This window comes from Asterias rubens, chromosome 16, assembly GCF_902459465.1.
Source record: "Asterias rubens chromosome 16, eAstRub1.3, whole genome shotgun sequence".
In the NCBI taxonomy this organism is placed as follows: Eukaryota; Metazoa; Echinodermata; class Asteroidea; order Forcipulatida; family Asteriidae; genus Asterias; species Asterias rubens.
This window is the reverse complement of record NC_047077.1, coordinates 382,979-405,004: the sequence shown is the minus strand read 5'-3', so window position 1 is coordinate 405,004 and position 22,026 is coordinate 382,979. Positions and strand designations below refer to the sequence as shown.

At 37.5% G+C, this 22,026-nt stretch overlaps 1 protein-coding gene across 1 annotated transcript in view; it reads left to right on the top strand.

Annotated features, from left to right (window-relative positions):
* LOC117300759 (G-protein coupled receptor GRL101-like) overlaps positions 1–22,026 on the top strand; it is a 72,290-nt gene that overhangs the window by 10,359 nt on the left and 39,905 nt on the right. The window contains exon 2 of the mRNA XM_033784543.1: positions 16,395–16,505. Within this exon, the coding sequence (XP_033640434.1) occupies positions 16,466–16,505 (40 nt within the window). The 5' untranslated portion in view covers positions 16,395–16,465. The remainder of the gene's footprint in view (positions 1–16,394; positions 16,506–22,026) is intronic.

Below are 22,026 nucleotides of genomic sequence, written 5' to 3'. Positions count from 1 at the left end.
ATAATTCACATACAAATGGTTCCATAGTTCCATTCACTAAGCTTGTAATTACACATTAAAAATGGGTAAGCTTTTTAACTGTAATTAAACAACTGTATGAAACATTGAGTTAGCTTTCGGACTATGATAAATAAACAATTTTACCATTCGGTGTAATACCTTCAAGGAAGTACTTATCTATATACGGTTCGTATATAGTGTTCCGGAATATAATTATCTAAACCATAATTAAATCGAGAGGTTAGACATGGTAAGAATAGCAAATTCATTTGAAAATAAACCCCAATTTAGTACACCTGTAGCTAATCATTAAAGCAGGATGATAGTACCGCTTTAAGTGGCACTGTTTTATATAATTATCCATCAGCCTGGGTTATCTTTCAACATTCCTTCAGATCTTAAAAATCGATTGAAAAGAAGAAAATGATATCAAATGATGGACCTTTGTGCTATTTTTCTTCCATAGCATGCAGTTGCTTCTTTCCTTTTTCAATTTCTGGCCCCGGGACATCGATAACAATTTCCCTTATCATAGTCTGGCCCGATCATAACCATTAATGATAGTGATTGTTCGTTGATGTAAACGAGCCGTAATACGTCTGTCTGTCTGTATGATTGGCCAAGGCGTCCCCTTTTGTTCACTAGTGGCGCCTGGAAAATATCCCTAAATGAAAGCATATGCCTTGGGGCCGGCTAGACAGATCAAGGAAGTTCGTTCAACTCGATGTTTATAAAAAGAAATGGATATTAATACAGATATGTAGCAAGAACTCGCTATTTAGCTTACCGCAGAGATTATTATTCTTGGTATTATTATGGCCCCGAAATATGTATAAGCTTCCTGTTCAAGTTATAAAGGCCAGCTCACTAAAGACGCCAATTAAAGCTCACCTGTTCCAGCAGGCTCACTATGCTTAAAGGCACTGGACACTATTGGTAATTGTCAAAATCCAGTCTTCTCACTTGGTGTATCTCAACATATGCATAACATAACAAACCTGTGAAAATTTGAGCTCGATTGGTCGTCGGAGTTGCGAGATAACTATAGAAAAAACACCCTTGTCACACAAAGTTCTGTTCATTCAGATGCTTGATTTCGAGACCTCAAATTCTAAACTTGAGGTCTCGAAATCAAATTTGTGGAAAATTACTTCTTTCTCGAAAACTACGTCACTTCAGAGGGAGCCGTTTATCACAATGTTTTATATTATCAACCCCTCCCCATTACTCGTTACCAAGTAAGGTTTTATGATAATAATTATTTTGAGTAATTACCAATAGTGTCCACTGCGTTTAACTGTGCATCAGCACCTTAAAGGCGCTGGACACCCTTGGTAATAATTTGTTAGAGAACAGTAGGCCTATTCTCACTAATTGGTGTTATGCATAAAATAACAAATCTGTGAAAATTTTGGGCTCAATTGGTTATCAAAGTTGCAAGAAAATATATAATGAAAGAAAAAAATTACTATTAGTTTGTGCGCTTCAGATGTTAAAAAAGGGCGTCAGGTCTGAAGTACTTTAATATGTGAGTGAGAAATTACATTTGCTCAAAAACTATGTTTCTCACAATGTTTTATCAGCTAGTCATTTCTTGTCACAAAGTAAGTTGATGCTAACAATTATTTTGAGAAATTTGTCAAAAGTGTCCAGTGCCTTTTAAAGTATAAACTTTTGATTTTGGCGCTCTATAATACATTACCTTCCCTTTAAGAACAATTTTAATATTTTCGTAGAATGTCACAATTTAGGTAATCAAACTATATTGTTGAATATTGATGGTATTATAGTAATAATAGTTTAGTAAACTCTGGCTCGTTCGTAAAATAAATTAGGAAACTAAAATAATATCTTGCAAAATATTTGAATCACAAATTCAAAGTAGGCTCTAGAGTTCGTTCCCACCCCGTGGCATAATATGATACACGCCGTAACAAAGCGCCTCCGGCAATATGTAGAACGGAAAGTATTCAGTTTCAACTTCCCGTAGAAATCAACCGGACAATGTCAAGGGTGACAATGGGGGGTAAATCACTGTTCGTGTTTATCGACCCCTCACACCATCCGAGCCCGAGGGGGGGTTATTGTTTCGCTGTAAATTGAGTCTTTCTACCCGAATCACACTTGAAGAGCGAGGTTTTTGGTTCTTTCTTTCATAAAAATATAATCGAAAAAAAAAAAAAAAAAATCAGACAGCCAAAAAGCTACCACTACGGTTGATATATGCTTTTAATATTGTATCTTCCGCTGCAACTTGTTTGTTCTCCTGAAGATGAGCAGAGTATAGTGTTCGAAACGTCGAGACCGAACCGCCTCTTTCCAGAGCCAACACTCCCTCAAAAGAGATTTTACACGTCCGCAAGTCTACTATTCATATTTATATTCATAGTGAATCTTCTTCTTCTACTATTGTTGTTGTTGTTTTCACATACTTGACGGTTATTAAAGTTCAGCTTGTGAAGACGGGCCATTTGGATGCCTTTGTGGCTGATTTTCGAAAAGCATTGATGAACTGTATAAGAAGGGGTTCATTCAGGGTGAGGTTGTGAATGCTCCTCGCTATATAAACCAACCCGGCGGATAGTATTTCATGCAATATGGGTCATCGAGCAGCGATCCTTTTTATCTGAAATTGAAGGGCTTGTATAAGGAGATAGTTTAGATGCGCATTGGTGCCTTCCGCATATTGAAAAACCCATACCCATCACAAAATAAGTATAGTTTATCCGTAATGATCAACTTGCTACGCAATTCAGTGTGGTACATAGTTAAAGACACTGGACATTATTAGTAAATTGACAAAGACCAGTCGTCTCACTTGGTGTATCTCAACATATGCATAAAATAACAAACCTGTGAAAATTTGAGTTCAATTGGTCGTCGAAGTTGCGAGATAATATAGTGAAAGAAAAAAACACCCTTGTCACACGTAGTTGTGTGCTTTCGGATACTTGATTTCGAGACCTCAAATTCTAAATCTGAGGTCTCGAAATCAAATTCGTGGAAAATTACTACTTTCCCATTACTTGTTCCCAAGTAAAGTTGTATGCTAATGCTTATAACTATTTTGAGTAATTACCAATAGTGTCCATTGCCTTTAAAATAAAGTCTTTTTTTCCGGTAAAACACCAAAAGTTTATAACTGACACTAACATTTGAATCTTGCAATGATTATGCCACACCAGTGAGAAAACTAAATTTAACTGAGTAAGAACAATTACAGAATATCATTTTTTATACTTCTCTGGGGATAGGGATTTTTGCCTGACCCTGCTCCACAATATACAGATTGCAAGTGATCGGGACCCAACACCTGTGACCCGATATGGCCCGACGCTAAAATGCCTCTAATTGTCAATTGCCATCTGCCCGCCTCAACATCGGTTCAAAGATTCTGTTTTTCCCTCCTACAATTAAACACATAACCAAACTTTGCAACACAATATGCTACCATTACCCCATTCTAAACATAAATACTCCATAACAACCCCCGTTCGATTTCTTGTTTGTGCTTAGTAAGTTTTACCCCATGATGAAACGTTTGGTAAAGTCATATCGTATTTTAGTCGCGCTTGGGACCTTGCAAATATTTGTTACTATAAGCAAGTTTTCAACCTTTTCAAGATAAAATACTTTCAAATTCCATTCAAATGAAACGCGTGTTATAGAACTATAGAATTATGTTGATCGTGCTTAGGTCCTTGCAATTTGTTAAAAGGCAAACTTGGTCATGCTTTTTAACCCATCTAACTTGAATGGAAAACCACTAAAACCCCTTTTATAGCAATCAGCAATAGTCACAAAGGAAAACGTGTCTGCTTTCATGTTTTGAACGAACTGCACATCCCATTTCCCTAATACCTGTTTTCCAACTCAAAGAACAATTTGATGCCTTATTTCGAACCAGGTCTTCGGAAAACCATTCACTGCGCTGAAATAATCTCCATTCCAAGTAAAATAAAGTCGCAAAGAGGATCGTCTTTTCTTACACAGTGTATATAATTAATAGGAACATTCTCCATTGTCCGTGAATTTTCAATGTAAAGTCACAAAGAGGGATGTCTTTTCTTGACAAAGTTATGAACATCGCCATTGTCCGTGAATTTTTAATGTAAAGTCACAAAGACTATATGTAATGTCTTTTCTTACCAAAAAGTGTTTAGGAAAAAATATAAATTTTCCTGGAATGTTTAATGTATTTATATAAAGGAAAGTCGCAATTAGAGGAATGCTTTTTCTTGACAAAGTGTATAGGAATTTGTAATGTAAAGTCACAAAGACTATGTAATGTCTTTCTTACCAAATTGTGCATAGGAATTTGTAATGTAAAGTCACAAAGACTATGTAATGTCTTTCTTACCAAATTGTGCATAGGAAAAAATCCTGGAATTTGTAATGTAATAAAGGAAAGTCGCAAAGAGGAATGTCTTTTCTTGACAAAGTGTATGTTAGGAACATCTCCATTGTCCGGGAGTTGTTAATGTAAAGTCACAAAGAAGGATGTATATTCTTGTCAAAGTGTTAGGAACTTCTCCATTGTCCGGAATTTTTAATTAAAATTAAAGTCGCAAAGATGTCATTTCTTAAAGTGTGTATGAACATCTCAATTTTCCGGGATGTTTTCAATGGAGTGATGTTATTGCCGTTTTGTGAAGCACCTCCTAATACTTGACCCCGTAGCCACTCCCGTCCAGAGAGCTTAGTGATACCATCCTCTCAAGTCTTGCTCTGAGAACCTCCATCTGAGAGGAGACGAAATACTGACCCATTTCTACGTCACCCACGAATAAAACCTGTTAAATTCAACCCAATCTAACCTATAAGTAGAGAAATCAAATCTGATGCCTACTCGAGAATGAGAGACTTTCGTAACAGGTCCAGGGCCAGGAAATACAACCGCACTCTGCAATGCTAGACGTACTCGTACTTTGTTCAAACCGTAATGGTATGTGTTATATACTTGTGCTGAGTGTGAGATGGGTGATATCAAACGCTCGTTAATTTCGCGGATGGTGTTCTCACCCAGTAGGCTACTCTGCACTTTTGTTGAGAATTTACACCGTGGGATATCAATTAGTAGTCAATCAAAGGTACCGGTAAAACAGGCAACGTTAAAACGAGAACTTTAACAACAAACAACAAAAAGCTTTGCAGATGATGATACATTTCAAACTATCACAAAACTATGTCACTTAAAGGCGTTGTGTGTATACGTTTGGTTTTATAAACCTTTAATTATATAAATCCTGTATAAATATAGTTGTATACAATAATATTTATCTGTGGAAATTTCGTTTCCAAAGGTGGTCGCATATTTTTTTTGTGATATCAAAACTCTGGTCCAAGCAGGAAGAATAATCCCTTCACGAATACACATGTCTGAGAAATGTTTACTACAACGCATTCTAATGTTACAATTTTGGGGGATAAAAAGTGATATCCTTTTCCAAAACCGTAGTACTTCGAAGTGAAATATTTCTCAAAATGCAAAGCATCTGTACTTCTAGCAAAGTAAATGCTGATCCCTATTTGGCCAGCTGCTGCCAAGGATGCCTTTGAAGAACGGAATTTCATGATAGTTTGAAATTTGTCATCATCTGCAAAACTTGTCGTTGTTTGCCTGTTCAAAATCCAAACAAAACATAAAAACATAAACTCCTCCCCACTCAAAAATAAACCTACAACCCACACGTCCTCACGATTTACCTTGTGTGAAACAAAATTAGATTATGCCTGTAGGTGCGATTTCTTGTGTGAGCATGATGGCCGAGGTGGCCAATATTGAACTATTCCGATCACATAATCCTTGGGGGTACTGCCATCAAACAGCCTACAAACGCGATAGGTTGTATTTAATATAATGACCCCTTTTAGGGAAATCAAACTGTTCTTCCTCCATCTCATGAATCGGAGAAAGCTCTTTTCCTGATGTTGTCAGTGCCCCGTAGCCCAAGATCGCATCTTATCTATGTCTGGTAGCGTTCAGATGTACAGTACGTGTCGAAACTAACATCACACCGTCGCGAAACACTCACGTTGGGTTCTTTGACTTTTTACTGTCCGTGAGAGCGAGAGCGTCAAGTGCTGGATGAACAGTTGACGATCGCTCCTCCTTGTCAAGTGCTTTGGAAATTGTCGATCAATGCGGTGGCAATTATCCTGGCTTCTGTTTATGTCGAAATCACCGTGGCCAAGTGGTTAGACTTGCTGTCGCAAGGTTTTGGGTTCGAACTCCCCCAGCTATAACCGCTTCTTTCACCATGACTAGAATAAATATTGTTGACTAGTTTCTGGAGTTACAATTTCTTGCTTTGTGCAATTCATAATCATAGACATTGAACCAATGTGTGTATGAGAGAGATTGGCGGTTGCAAGCTTGTTGTTTAAATATCCCCCTGTGGGAGTTTGCTGAGCTCCCTTGATGGGTAGATCATCTAAACAAACAACAACACAATACATAGTGTAGTGTGTCTTTTGTACGGAGTTTTTACAAAGTATTATGGCCAAAATGTCATACTGAACTGCTTATAAAAAATTATATCTTTGTAAGGACATTGATAGAACTTTTTCAATTATCAAAATATTTGACGAAATTGGGAGCCCGCAGACATCGGCCTATAAGAGCACCTGTACGTAAATCCTGAGGTGGTTGGAGCAAATCCCGCCCTTGTAAATTTGTGTTTGTTCAACCCCAAGAAACTTGTCAACTCTACATGTTGTGTTTATGGCTATTTACACTACTTCAAGCCAGACCTTTTGGTTGTTATTATGAAAATGTACATTTGCCTGTTTGCATTTCTTTTATAACGTTGGATTACAATTGAGGAACATTATTGGATTCCATATGGGCTGATTAATCATGACATGTTTATACCACTGCCTGGATTTTTAAACCTAGGCACTTTGTATGAAAATGGTTGCTTTATTGTTGTTGTTGTTGTTGTTGTTGTTGTTGTTGTTGTTGTTGTTGTTGTTGTTGATCTAAGCTATCACAGCAGGCAAAATAAAGATTTTTCCGCTATGCCCGTTAGTATAATAAGCAAGTAACCTTTTATATGCGACATATTTTGATTAAAAAATACATTGAAAACTATATTAAAAAACATTAAAGCTTACAAAATTACAAATGCAACAACAACAAATTTAAAATACGATTGCAACAAACATAAATTGCTTTTAATTTAAAATTGCTCTTTCGCTCAAAATAATTAGGCTCCACTCGAACGTTTGTTATAATTGCAAAAAAAGCTAATAGATTACAAAATTACTTAAAAGGTCCAAGTGCGAATTTTCGGAGAGTGTTATTTCTAAATCAGAAGTTCCCTGATATTACAAATAATGCTGCACCGTTATCGTCAAATGCATTGCTATTCTTAAGTGTGACAAAAAACAGAAGCGGGTGCGACTTTAAGTGTATATACGCCAAATATTTGTACAGCGCAGCCCCAAAGTTTGCAGATGAGATGCATGAAAACACAGCCCATAGCCTCTCTGTGACGAAAACAACCTTTCATGGCAACCCATGCAATCCTGTCCCGATTCACAAACATAAGAAATGAAGAGACAGACAGAGTAAGAAAGCAATTTAAACGAGCACATTGCACTATGCAACAGTTGTACGGACGTCGTTGACAGTCCCATGACGACCTCTTATACACGTCGAGGGCCTTTTAACTGAACCCCGGAACGTTCTCCGAATTCCTCACGGCTTTATACAGAAGGGGTGGGGGGACGAGCGGAGAAAGAAGGGGGAGAGAGTTGTACCACAACTTGGATCCCTATATGTATTAAAGTGTCTGTATACGTATAATGACTCTGAAAATTAATGGCAGTGGACACTATTGGTAATTACTCAAAATAATTATCATCATAAAACCTTTCTTGATTACGAGTAATGGGGAGAGGTTGATGGTATAAAACATTGTGAGAAACAGCTCCCTCTGAAGTGCCATAGTTTTCGAGAAAGAAGTAATTTTCCACGAATTTGATTTCGAGACCTCAAGTTTAGAATTTGAGGTCTCGAGCATCAGAAAGCACACAACTTCGTGTGACAAGGGTGTTTTTTTCTTTCATTATTATCTCGCAAATTCGACGACCGATTGAGCTCAAATTTTCACAGGTTTTTTTATGTTATGCATAGGTTGAGATACATCAAGTGAGATGGCAATACAAACTATGGAAAACATATATCAATAAGAAAAACACCAGTTGCTAAGAAGCGTTACCGGTCGGCTTCTAAAATTATGTGTAATATTACATGGATGATTCTACCTTTTCACGTATAAAGGACAACTTGTACGAATACACAGCACCATTAAATTAAAGGAAAGGTTTACGTTCGGTAATCACTCTTAAAAGTAATGGCAATGCAAACATACTTTGTGTGAAGTATAGTAGCTTTCGATAGTATAAAGCATTACTTTGAGGTAGTTTAGTAATGACCAAAATGTTTTTATCCCCAACAATTTGAATCTGAGAAGCGTTACTGTCAGATACGTTTCTCAGATTGTGTAATACCAATCACGGATTAATCTTCCTGCATGGACATATTGTGAAGGCTCCCTCTCGTAAGTATGGCGTTACTCACTCGAGTATTTAAAGAGTTCAAGCATGGAGCCCTTTTTAGCCATCTAAAAGCACACAAAATTTGTGCAACAAGGGTGTTTTTTCTCTCATTATTCTCTTACAACTTCAATGACCAACTGAGTCAAAATGGGATACACCAAGTGAAAATACTGGTGTTTCACAATCATCAAAGGTGTCAAGCTCTTGATTTCACCAACTTTTTCTCTCCCATGCATTGCACTGTTTATTGTAAACTTAAGATTAATCCTAAGTTAGAACTAGCTCTCGTCCTAACTTGAGATAGGATCAATCATAACATGTGTTTCGTGAAATCGGCTGCTACCCTTTAACGAGAAGCTCTGTATGCGATGTTTTTATGTAAGGATATTACAAACTTAAAGGCAGTGGACACTATTGATATTTACTCAAAATAATTATCATCATAAAACCTTTCTTGATTACGAGTAATGGGGAGAGGTTGATGGTATATAACATTGTGAGAAACAGCTCCCTCTAAAGTGACGTAGTCTTTGAGAAAAACATTATTTTCCACGAATTTGATTTTGAGACCTAAAGTTTAGAACTTGAGGTCTCGAAATCAAGCATCAGAGGCACACAACTTCGTGTGACAAGGTTGTTTTTTTCTTTCATTATTATCTCGCAAATTCGGCGACCGACTGAGCTCAAACTTTCACAGGTTTGTTATGTTATGCATTTGTTGAGATACAAGAACTATGAATACTAGTCTTTGACAATTACCAATAGTATTAACCCTTTATGAAATCCACCACTGTGCCTTTAAAGATGCTATGTCAGATTTTTGGCCGATTTGACCCAAAAATTTTGATTTAAAACTCAAAAGGTTATTATGATGGGGGTTGAGAAAGTTACAAGCTTTCTTTTGAGCCATTTTTCGAAACAGTCCGCCAATTATTAGTAGCAGTGAAATAAAGTGCTCAAAATTAGTTTTTGTCGGGATCCCGACAATATATCACGTGACGAATTCTGATGTGTTTTGTAAGAAAACTTTAAAATTTTAGTTATGGTTCCTGACCATTAAAAGTAAAAGTTAAACTTCTTTTCGTTAGAGCGGGTGATACTCTTTGAAATACCATTCACTCAAAATAAAACTAGTTTTTAATGTTTGGGGCCAAAAATCTGACATAGCATCTTTACCGAGAAGCTCAGTATGTGATGTTTTTGTATACAGTATCAGTATCGATCGTGGCGTGTATGTCTCCGCGTGGGAATAGTAATTGTCAGTGTCACAGCTCTCGTCGCCTAGGGGTGATAGTGTAGGGGGCTGAGGGTTCTATCTGTCCGTCTGCCATTCAAGCTGACTTCTCGGCACAGATTTTTTGCTAGGTCTAATGTCGTGTCTGTTACGCGGCGCTTCTGTTTTTCAGTATAATTTTAAAGGCAGTGGACACATTGGTAGTTACTCGAAATAATGTTTAGCATAAAATCTTACTTAGTATAGAGTAATGAAGAGCTGTTGATAGTATAACATGTTGTGAGAAACGGCTCCCTCTGAAGTAACGTAGTTTTCGAGAAAGAAGTAATTTTCCACGAATTTGATTTCGAGACCTCAGATTTAGAATTTGAGGTTTCAAAATCATCCATTTGAAAGCACACACATTCGTGTGACAAGGGTGTTTTTTCTTTCATTATTATACCTCGCAACTTTGACGACCAATTGAGCTCAAATTTTCACAGGTTTGTTATTTTATGCTAATGTTGAGATACACTAAGTGAGACTGGTCTTTGACAATTGCCAATAGTGTGCGTTGTATTTAAGAGGTCTCTTTTTATGGTCATCCTTTCTTTGATAATCTGCCGAGTTCTATAATCTGCCTTGTATAATCAACGGAAACAGTCACTCTTTACGTAATAATGATTATATTGAACATTTGTAGTGAGCCATGTCTGTCAATGATGTCACTCCTGGCGCCAAAAAAACAAGAACTCTGCTAATACACAATGACACAAGACAACCAACATATTAGCTTTTGGTACCTCCGTAATCATTGAGGAAGAAATATCACATTTTGGCCGCAGTGTAAGTTGTGTTAAGTTCACCGAACCCCTTTAACACGTAATTATGATTGGCTTCTAATATTAGAAATTGTCTAACACTCTATATACGTGTATCCCGCTCCAGTAAGTGTTGGTGTTTTTCTTCTTCTTTAAACCTGAACTATTTAAAACTGACCAAACACTTCCTCTTATTGTGGGTACTGTACAGATAGGCACTACTCGTCATTCAATGCCCGAATACCTACATACAGTATAAAAACTTCTTTGTATTGTAGTGCATTAATTTAATCAAGATATTGCCAACTCAATTTCGGATTTCAATAGAATGTCAGAGTTGGCATTCTCTGTAAGGTTCTTTTGGGATCCGTTTCTACATAGAGAAAAAAAAATCGCGGAAAAAACTCCTTTGATGTTAAAAAAAATGTCAAAGCGATTCGTTAAAGGAAGAATCTTAGGTCGGCATGGGAACGGCCTGGCCATTGTGATAAATACTCACTTCTATTGGAGGAGCTTCTTTATATAACGACACTGTGTCTAAAGAATTCACTGGGATGGGAAGACTTTATGCTCAATATGTTTACACAGACCGCAATTCCAAATGTGGACACTACATTTTAGGGTGGAAATGCATAAAACTGTAGTTAATTTTGGTTGACAGTACTTATTTGAACATGTCTCAGGAAAGCAGGTTTTGGTAAAGGGTGCTTAGCACAACATTGGTAACATTAAACAATATAATTGTGTAAACACTTGCACCTACTGGTTTATTATATAGTTGTTCAACACTTCTCTCGAATCAGTTTTTCTAAATACAAGTTTTGATAACGCGAGTGCAAAAAATCACGATGTCTGAAAAAAAAGGTGACAAACGTTCACATATTGCTATTTCACTTGTTTTGGGTTACATAAAGTGCTCTAAAACTCCAGTGTTTAACTTGCATGTGAAAGCACCTTAACGGTGTAATGTCACCAACGGAACTGCAAAAGCTAGGGTATATAGTAAAATTGACAGCATCTTATCACATAGGCCTGCCAAAATAGAATCAAAATTGACACCTTAGGGTATTAAAAAAGCACACATTTCTGCCAATGCAATTACTTTTCTTGGTATTCATTATTTTGACAACACTCATGGTGTCAATTTTAACACCCCAGTTTTTTGCAGTGTAATTGGACACTGCAATGGTTTCCTATTGGCCCACTCCAAATTGAATGTGTTTAAATTGATTTGATGCTTCTGCCCTACTCAAACTCAATATATAGTGTCAAAAGGGCATTCAAATTGGCTCCACTTATTACTAAGGGGGCGGTGGTAGATTCTGCCAGGATGTTTGTGTTAATGTTTACCACTCCTAAAAACCTTCACAAATTTATCTGAAGGCGACCTTTAAAGAAGAAAAACGGGCTATCAGAAAAAAAAGAACAGACCAACAAAGAGACTGGTTCGTAAATGGATTAGCGCTTATTTTGGCGAGAAGTTAGTATTCAAGCCCTACGAGGGTGAATAGAGATTTCTCCGCCACCGCATGTGCCGCAGGCAAAGCATGCAACAGTCTCGCTCAGTCCCAATAGAGAAATAGATAGTAGCAATCAGGGGAAGAGATCGTTCTTTTTGTTGCTTTAAAGTTCCTGCCAGAATCCAATGACATCTTCAATTCATTTAAATACAAAAGCGTGGTATATAGTTGTAGTCGTTGACAGCTTAACAAATCGTAGATATGGCTGGAGGGGTTAGAGTGTTGCGCTGATGGGACCATTGTGTGTTCGTTCCTGGTTTGATTTGTACCTAAGGTAAGCAACAAATACGCTGTAGAGTTTTACGTATATTTCATCCAGCGAATATCTCAACGGCATTTATTTTGTTCCACATTTTTGACAATGGGATAAAACTTAAAGGCAACTTATACCTTCGTGTTTTTTAACCGTTCGATTGTTTTAAATCCATATAAACAGGGGTCGATTTTCACAGGACTAGTCCTAGGAGATACTAAAAACTTAATGCTAGTCCTAAGTTAGGAAGAGTAACTCATCCTAACTCGAAATAAGACTGGTCTTATTTCTTTGTGAAATCCACCCCAGTTGACGTAAAACTAACATGTGAAAATTTAATTTCAAACGGGCGTTATATTTTGAGTTATCGCTGACAGTCCGGAGGAGCAGCGTGCAGGATGAAACATCCCTAATATAGGAAGACACAATCTGAGAAACATTAATGCAGTAACGCTTCTCATATTCAAGTTTTAGAGCATACAAACTTAAGGCAGTGGACACTATTGGTAATTGTCGAAGACTAGCCTTTACAGTTGGTGTATCTCAACATATGCATAAAATAACAAACCTGTGAAAATTTGAGCTCAATCGGTTATCGAACTTGCGAGATACTATATGAAAAAAAACCCTTGTCACACCCTTGTCACACGATGGTTGATTTCGAGACCTCAAGTTCTAAACTTGAGGTCTCGAAATCAAATTCGTGGAAAATTACTTATTTCTCGAAAACTATGGCACTTCAGACGGAGCCGTTTCTCACAATGTTTTATACCATCAACCTCTCCCCATTACTCTTCACCAAGAAAGGTTTTATGCTAATAATTATTTTGAGAAATTACAAATAGTGTCCACTGCCTTTAAAGGCCCTATCTTTTTACATTATAGGCCTATCCAAATTACTCGAAGTGAAATGTTTCTCGAAATAACTTTTCTCAGATTCAAATTTTGAGGGATAACAAAATGATAGGGAAGTTTCCGTAAACACATAATTTACGGAGGTGAAATGATTCTCAAAATGCTTTATGCTATCGAAAGCTGCTGTAGGCTTCTAACCACAAGTTTGTATTGCCATTAAGTTCAACAATGATTACAAAACGTATACCTGTCCTTTAAAGGCAGTGGATACTATTGGTAATTACTTAAAATAATTATTAGCATAAAACCTTACTTGTTAACGAGTAATGGGGAGAGGTTGGTAGTAAAAAGCATTGTGAGAAAAAACGGCTCCCTCTGAAGTGGAGTAGTTTTCGAGAAAGAAGTCATTTTCCACGAATTTGATTTCGATACCTCAAGTTTAGAATTTGAGGTCCCGAAATAAAGCATCTGAAAGCCCACAACTTCGTGTGACAAGGGTGTTTTTTCTTTCTCGCAACTCCGACGACCAATCGAGCTCAAATGTCCACAGGTTTGTTATTGTATGCATATGTTGAGATACAGCAAGTGAGAAGACTGGTCTTCGACAATTACCAATAGTGTCCACTGGCTTTAAAGAGTAACTTGCGTAAGAGCAACTTTTAACTTGTCATTGCGCAATCATGCCATAGTACACCGTACACACAACTGCACCTTTATTTTTCTGCAGGCTTGATTCAGTACACGTATCTATTCCATGCACGTAGGTTAAATATGCACACCTTCCGCGCTGCGTACATGACAAGTCTAGCATGTCAACAGGTGAAGTCAATTGACAATCGGCTATTGGAAATAGACTACAGCTGATTACTATAAATCATTTACCGCTGATCAATATAAGTCGATTACTGTACTGATTACTGGAAATCGATCACCACTGATTAGTATAACTCGAATCGGCCAATGAAGTGGTTCTTTAAAAAGTAACAACCATTGTTTTCGTTGAGATTGTTGTAATGTTCCCACTGGTATTTTGTGTATGTTTCCTCAGTTAAACAGTTAAACTGACGAATCATTATAATTTCCTCTAACTCTACAATAAATAAAACATCTGGCGATAAAAAATGTCGGCAATAAGCATACTTGAAATTTTGAACCACTGATTGTGGCATGGTTTTCATGTTATTTGGAAACACCCTGTTAAAAGGGTTCAAACTTTGGACTTCTGCGTTTCTAATAAGTTAAGTGTTGAAGAAAGTGGGTGCTTATTATTTCAGTCCCTGCAAGGATACATTGCAAGCTTGTATTTATCCAACTAATGGTTTGTAACTGTCTTGTTTTTAATATCACCTACTCGTTAAAAGTACCACTGGTTACTTTTTAACAAGTCTGGCACCAGACGCTTCTCAATTGGAATGACTAATTGATATTATTGGCAGACTGTGGCCTTGTGGATGGCAATATGTCAATAATCAAGATTGCTTCGGAGTGATCTCCCGAACCATTTCTCCCTTTTTTTTTATTTATGTGTGTTTCAAGGAATCATAGTTCGGACTATGCAATTTCTTTTAATGGCTTAAACCGGTTGTGGGACATACTGTTCAAGTGTTTGCTTAAACTAATTGCGTGTCGTGCGTCGTCGGAATATATCATTGCCTTCCCTACCCCATCCCTAGATGGGTAAACGAACAATACGAGTGAAGTGTTTAGCCGTTATGTAAACACAGCCGATTTTTATTGAGAGACATTCGCGTGGGGGGGGGGGGGGGAGGGGGAAGAAACAGCCGATGCAAAGTTAGCTGGCTAGCCCGTCAGATCAGTAGTTCCCGGGATGTCTCGCCTAAACAAGTGGTGTCATCCCCCCCTCGAAGGTGATCGGTTAGCTTGGTCCATCAGAGATTGCTTTTTTTTTTATTATAATGGTTCATCTTCCCACGTGAACCGGCGCCGTTTGCCCCCAGAGCACAATGTCGCCTCCGGGGTATACTATTGAACGGATGATACCCAACAAAAGTGTCACCACGGCGAGGTGGTTTTTGACCCGCAACCACTTAGCAACGCTCTCCCCTCAATCCGCCGTAAATCCTCGGCGAGTTTTTTGCAAACAGTTCGATTTAAAAGCGATTCTGCTCATGTATAAAAAGCACACAATCATAGGCGGAGAATTTGGTCCCAGTGGAATACTGTCTGTCTGCAGTGTATTACAAATGAGCAGCACTTGCGTTTATTTAGGAGCAAATCCATCTACACGTAATTTACACTGCACCACATGTCCTGCTACGAAATGTTTGGTAGAAAACATGAGGCCCTGTATTTACAGGTAAATGAATTGAATCACCTAATTGAAAGGTATCAACTTGTTAGACAGAAACTGGTTTAATTTTACGCTGTAAAGGCTAAACGATTGCGGTGTGAGTGACAACTCTTTGAAAAGTCAAATTTTAAACGGTGTGACGTTATTACAGTGTGTTAGAGTTAACTTTGACAAAGTTAACAATTTAACTTTTTTCATATTGTTAAGCCAGTGTACACTATTGGTAATTGTCGAAGACCAGTCTTCTCACTTGCTATATATCAACATATGCATAAAAGAACAAACCTGTGAAAATTTGAGCTCGATTGGTCGTCGGAGTTGCGAGTTAACTGTGAAAGAAAAAACACCCTTGTCACACGAAGTTTTGTGCTTTCAGATGCTTGATTTCGGTACCTCACTTGGTGTATCACAACATGCATAACATAGCACACCTGTGAATATTTGGGCTTTGACAGACCGTTTTTCCTTCCATCCTCAGTTTGGTCACACTGATTTTTTATTGAAGAGAAACAAGATGGCGGCACGAAAAGGCTACGCAAAGTTGAACATAAAAACACAATTTGCTGTAACTAATATCGTTTGTTTATTAAACGATAAATCCCCTCCCGATAGTCCTGGCCGATTTCCAATACCTTCCGCCCAGGTAGTACCTAAAAAACACAGCTCATTTCAAAACTGAGATGTCTCCCAAATTCCGAAACCTACACACCGGCAGTAAAATAATAGCAAGACAAAAAGGAACATGTCTACATACAGCAAAACACAAATATACAAATTGGTCACCGCAAACCGAATATACATTGTTATTTTTTATCGTAATGTTTTTGTTCCTATACTTTTGTAACCCCTCATGCAGGTGTATTTGGTTGTTGAGTCATTCATCAATTTGAGACACACCGGAGTTGTACCAATGCTAAGAATATCACCATGAGACCTACACCTCTGCTGATCACCTTGACTCTACTCTGTAAGTACCCTTTGCACAAAAATCAAAACCTATTGTAACAAAGCTTTTACTTCAATAATAATAACAACAACATCGAAGTCTTTTCAGAGCGCACGTATCTACCAAACAAGTTACTCAATGCGCTGAGTATAATATACAAACTATCATAAAGTTAGGTTATTGCAGTGATGAATTCTGAGACCCAATTATTTAGCACCTTCTAAGGGTTTACAAGGTGCTACTGTGCATACAGCAGCCACAGCCAGGAACACCGGGGCGAACCCCTGTCTCCAACTTTCCCATGGAACCTGACACAGCCTGATCCATTTCTGGGTCAGTTGACCCAGAATCTGCATCAAAATGAAGAAAAGGTCAACATGACACGGAGTCCGAGTCAAACTCTTATTATTTTAACCGTGCGTTCCGGGTAAATCTGAACCGGATTTTCCGTTTTCTTCCATTGGGCTGTGTACAAATAGTGCCGGCAGGAGTTCCATGTTTTGTGGCTCTTTTGTAAACAGTCATGTGATAGAGATCCTGGAGATCCTGTAGGATCCAGACTAAAAGCTGTACTTTTTAATATCGAACTGTTGGTCTTAAAGGGACTGTACATGTTTGGTCAAAGACCAGTGTTCCCACTTGGTGTATCCCATCATAACCATAAAATAACAAGCCTGTGAAAATTTGGGCTCAATTGGTCATCGAAGTTGCGAGAAAATGATGAAAGAAAACAACACCCTTGTTGGACGAATTCGTGTGCTTTCAGATAGGAAGAAAAGACTTCTAGCTAGAAGTCTTTTAATAGTGAGAAATAACCACTTTCTCAAAAACTACGTAACTATGGAGGGAGTCGTTTTCCACAATGTTTTATACTATCAACAGCTCTCAAATGCTCGTTACAAAGTTAATATATGTTTTGAGTAATTACCCAACGTGTACCTTCCCTTTAAAAATTGTTTATATATTTGTTATTATAAAGGTATAGGCCTATGGTTAAAATGCATTCTATAATGCTATTTCACCTATGCTCTAGATAAAAAACAAATTATATAGAGTTCTTCGTGTCGTCATAATCTTTGCACTTTACACACCCATACCAGTTATAACCACGAACTGTTATTAGATTGCATCAATTATACCTTAATTGCCATTGCGTGATCATTAACAATTAAAACCAATTTGCGTTTTACAATTACCCATGCACTAGGCTTTTACGTCCAAGTATATCAAATTGAATTCATCCTCGTTCCCAGAGCACCGTCCGATCAAGATGCTCACCGCTCGCTCCCCTGCGGGTCTTTCCGCATCATTCCGATGTAACGGTCTTTAAAGCGGTGTCATCTTATGGAATGGCCGCCATAAAATATCAAATTGCAAAAAAAATAACTCGGCCACGCTGGTTATAAAAAACGCACATCATAAACATGGGTAACTTTACTTACAGTTGTAAATACCTTACATACTAGTAGACTGTGCAATATAATACAGCTGGCATCGTAAACAAGCGATTTGAACAATTTATTCAAGTACACTTAAATATCACTCACTAAATAAACCAAACATAAGAAACGACGAAGACGCGAAATAATTTATATTTATCAAAAAAAAAACACTGCCTGTTTAGCAAAAATGTAGAATAATAAGCCTTAATACAAAATAATAGGCCTAACGAATAAAAAAAAAACAGACAAACCTTTATGAAAATTATAAAAGTAACAACGTTTGTTGCTTATTGATGTGTGTTTTTTATTTTTTATTTATGCACATCTTGGAAACTTAAGCAAATAAAATAATTTTGCGAGAAAATAGTTCAGACACTTTCAATAGTTTCAATAAATTAACTCATTTTCAAGAAGTAGAACTCAACAACAAAATAACTAGATGCGAAAAACTTTGATTATTTTAAAGATACAAAATCTTAATTCAGGTGTCACCGGATGGAAACTCCTGACACATTGCCCCATTTCTATGTTCTATTAAATTGTTTTCCCACATCTAAACTGAACCATCCAGCTGCGCATACTGTTTGCAAATCTTAATCATAAAACGACTTGTGATCAATTTCATAGAGTTACTTAAAGGCAGTGTATACTTATGGCAATTGTCAAAGACCAGTATGGTCACTTGGTGTATGCAACATATGCATAAAATGACAAATCCGTGAAAATTTTGGACTCAATCGGTCATCAAAGTTGGACTATAATGACAGAAAATACATTGCCTATAAATAAAAGGTTTCAGTCTATTATTTATTTGAGTGAGAATTTACCTATTTCTCAAAAACTATGTTACTTCAGAGGGAGCCGTTTCTCACAATGTTTTATACTATCAACACCTCTCCATTGTTCGTTACCAAATAAGTTAGGATGCTTACGATTATTTTCAGTTATAACCAACAGTGTCGGGGTGGATTTTACAAAGACCGTTGGACTAGTCCTAGGAATAGGACTATCCTAGGAGATATTAACAACTTAAGGGCAACTCGAGACAAGACTAGTCTTAACTCTGTGTGAAATCCACCCCTCCAGTGCCTTTAAGTCGAGAAACTTTCCAATTTCCCAATACATATTTGGCTAGTTATACCATGGAGGAAGAAGTTACAGTGAGAACCATCTTCACGCAACACTGCCTGCCTTGGTCAACGCGCGCCGTAAGGATGCCCCCGTCACAAATCCGATTTGAAATGCAACCGGTTCGTTTAACGGGTGTTACAAATTACGGGTGTCAGATGTGTTCACATTTAATAAATCTGCAATCCCAAACGAGCAAATTCCCCGCAGGGCATCAACGTCGCAGGGGGAGTATAGACCCCAAAAAGTTGAAGCATCGTGTAAAATAACATGCATATTATATATGCCTGAGTTAATTTTCAAAGGCCTAGGCCTATATGGCGTTGAAGGCAATACCTTTGGTTTTTGGAACCGTACGATTGTATTAATCCTAAATAAAACTAACGTGTGTCAATTTTATTTAAAGACCCAGCCGTCGATTTCACAAAACTCTTCCAAACTTAAGACTAATAGTATGACTTAGAACTAGTCTCAACCCTGCACTGTAGCATGCAGACCTTAAGATTAATCCTAAGTTAGGACGAGTTACTCGTCCTAACTCTTTGTGAAATCGACCCCTGGACACCTTTTGTAATTGTTAAAGACCAGTCTTCTCACTTGGTGTATCTCAACATTTACATAAAATAACAAACATGTGAAAATTTGAGCTCTTCGGTCGTCGAAGTTGCGAGATAATAATGAAAGAAAAAAACACCCTTGTCACACTAGTTGTGTGCTTTTGGATGCTTGATTATTTTAAATCTGAGGTCTCGAAATCAAAATCGTGGAAAACTACTTCTTTCTCGAAAATTACGTTGTTTCAGAGGGAGCCGTTTCTCACAATGTTTTATACTACCAACCTCTCCCCTCTACTCGTTACCAAGTAAGGTTTTATGCCAAAAGTTATGTTGAGTAATTACCAATAGTGTCCACTGGCTTTAAAAGGATGGTCGCGTTTTTGAGATATCGCCGAAAATCTGGAGCGATTACGTAATTAGGAAAACACAATCCGAGAATCGTTAAAGGCAGTGGACACTATTGGTAATTACTCAAAATCATTTTTAGCATAAAACATTACTTGGTAACGAGTAATGGGGAGTAGTTGATAGTATAAAACATTGTGAGAAACGGCTCCTCCCTCTGAAGTAATATAGTTTTCGAGAAAGAAGTAATTTTCCACGAATTTGATTTCGAGACCTCAGATTTAGAACTTGAGGTCTCGAAATCAAGCATCAGAAAGCACACAACTTCGTGTGACAAGGGTGGTTTTTCTTTCATTAATATCTCGCAATTTCGATGACCGATTGAGCTGAATGTTTAACACAGGTTTGTTATTTTATGCATATGTTGAGATTCATTAGTGTCCAGTGTCTTTAAAGGCAGAACGCTTCTCATATTTACATTTCGGGCCATCAAAAGTTATATATATTTTGTTCATAACCACATTTCTTCAATGTGAAATGTTTCCAAAAATGCTTCGTGATTCCGAAAGCTAAGATATAACCAACCATATACCTTCCATAAATGTTTCATGAACATGTCGTCAATTTCTGCTTGGACCTACGACTAAAGAAACTGTTATGACACGTTTTTTCCCTCTCTGCAATGTTGCCTAATTATTCCAAAGAGATGACAACAACTGGGAACATTGTTTTTCTGGTTTTAAATGGGTAGCAACTGGGATCTGGTTTTATTGAACTAACAATCTTAGGCCTTGCTCAAAAAGATTGATTTCCTCAAGTGTGATTATGTTTTCTTGGCGATTAGAACTTGAACTAACATACTGTAATGCTGTTAACCCCGCTTTACAATAGAGCGAAATCAATTCGGTAGGCAGACGTTATAGACAGGTGAGAGTGATGGACACGTTTAATATAGGCTCCACATTAATCATTCTATTTTTGTGATCCAGCTGTCACTGGCAGAAACGTAAGGGTTATTGACAACAATAATACGGGTCGATTCCACATAGGAGATATAAGAAACGTATATGGCTAGTCCTAAGTTAGGACGAGTAACTCTTCCCAACTCGAGAATAAGATGAGTCTTAACTCTTTGTGAAATCCGCCCCAGGGCAGTTATAACCCGGAATTGGAATTCACAATCTGAGAAGTGTTTCTATCAGATGATCAGATTCAACTGTTCTGGGCATAAACAACTGATATCTTTTTACATAACACATTACGTTGAGGTGAAATGTTTTTTAAAATGCTCTACTATCGAAACAAAAAATAATAATAATAGCATGCATTTATAGCGCTTAATACCAGGTTTCTAAGCGCTGAACAAGAAGTGTATGATAACCAAAAAATGACAGTTGAAAATGGGATGAATAAAGTAGCAGAAACTTAACAGCTTAGGTAGATTTAAATAAGTGTGTTTTGAGAGCGTTTTTAAATGATTCCAGTGTAGTGGAGGCACGGATGTGATAGGCTTCTTGAACCAAAAGATATTGTTGCCATTAATTTTATTAGTGATTACCTAAAGCACCTTTCCTTTCCAGCAAGTTTTGAAGGCCGTTTTGGGGAGTGATTACCAAACCTATATTTTCCCTTGAAATCACTTTGAAAAGTTGTGTCCGTCTGTAGAGCCACGATCTCATCGAACTGTCTACAGATGGCTTTCACCTGTGACAAAATATGTCGAAGTTGTTTATTTAGAGTGTAGAGAGTGCTTTCTTATCGCCAGTCTCTGGGCAGAAGCCCGGAGATGTTTTCGAGCGCGAAGTGCCATCTTCTGGTGCCGTACGTGGGTGCATTTTCACCCCCGCGTACGGCACAAAGCATCTGCCCCAAGACCCCGTAAACAGTCAAACGCACAAAGAACCTGTCCCGACGTCCTCAAGGTCAAACAAACTGGAAGAATTAATCATTTATCACCAGTAGATTACGTATAATTTTATAAAGGAGGAATCATCTAAGCCGAAAATGGCATTGCAATAATTTCAATTCACATTTCTCCTTCAATTTAACAATTTCACATTTCCATTATAC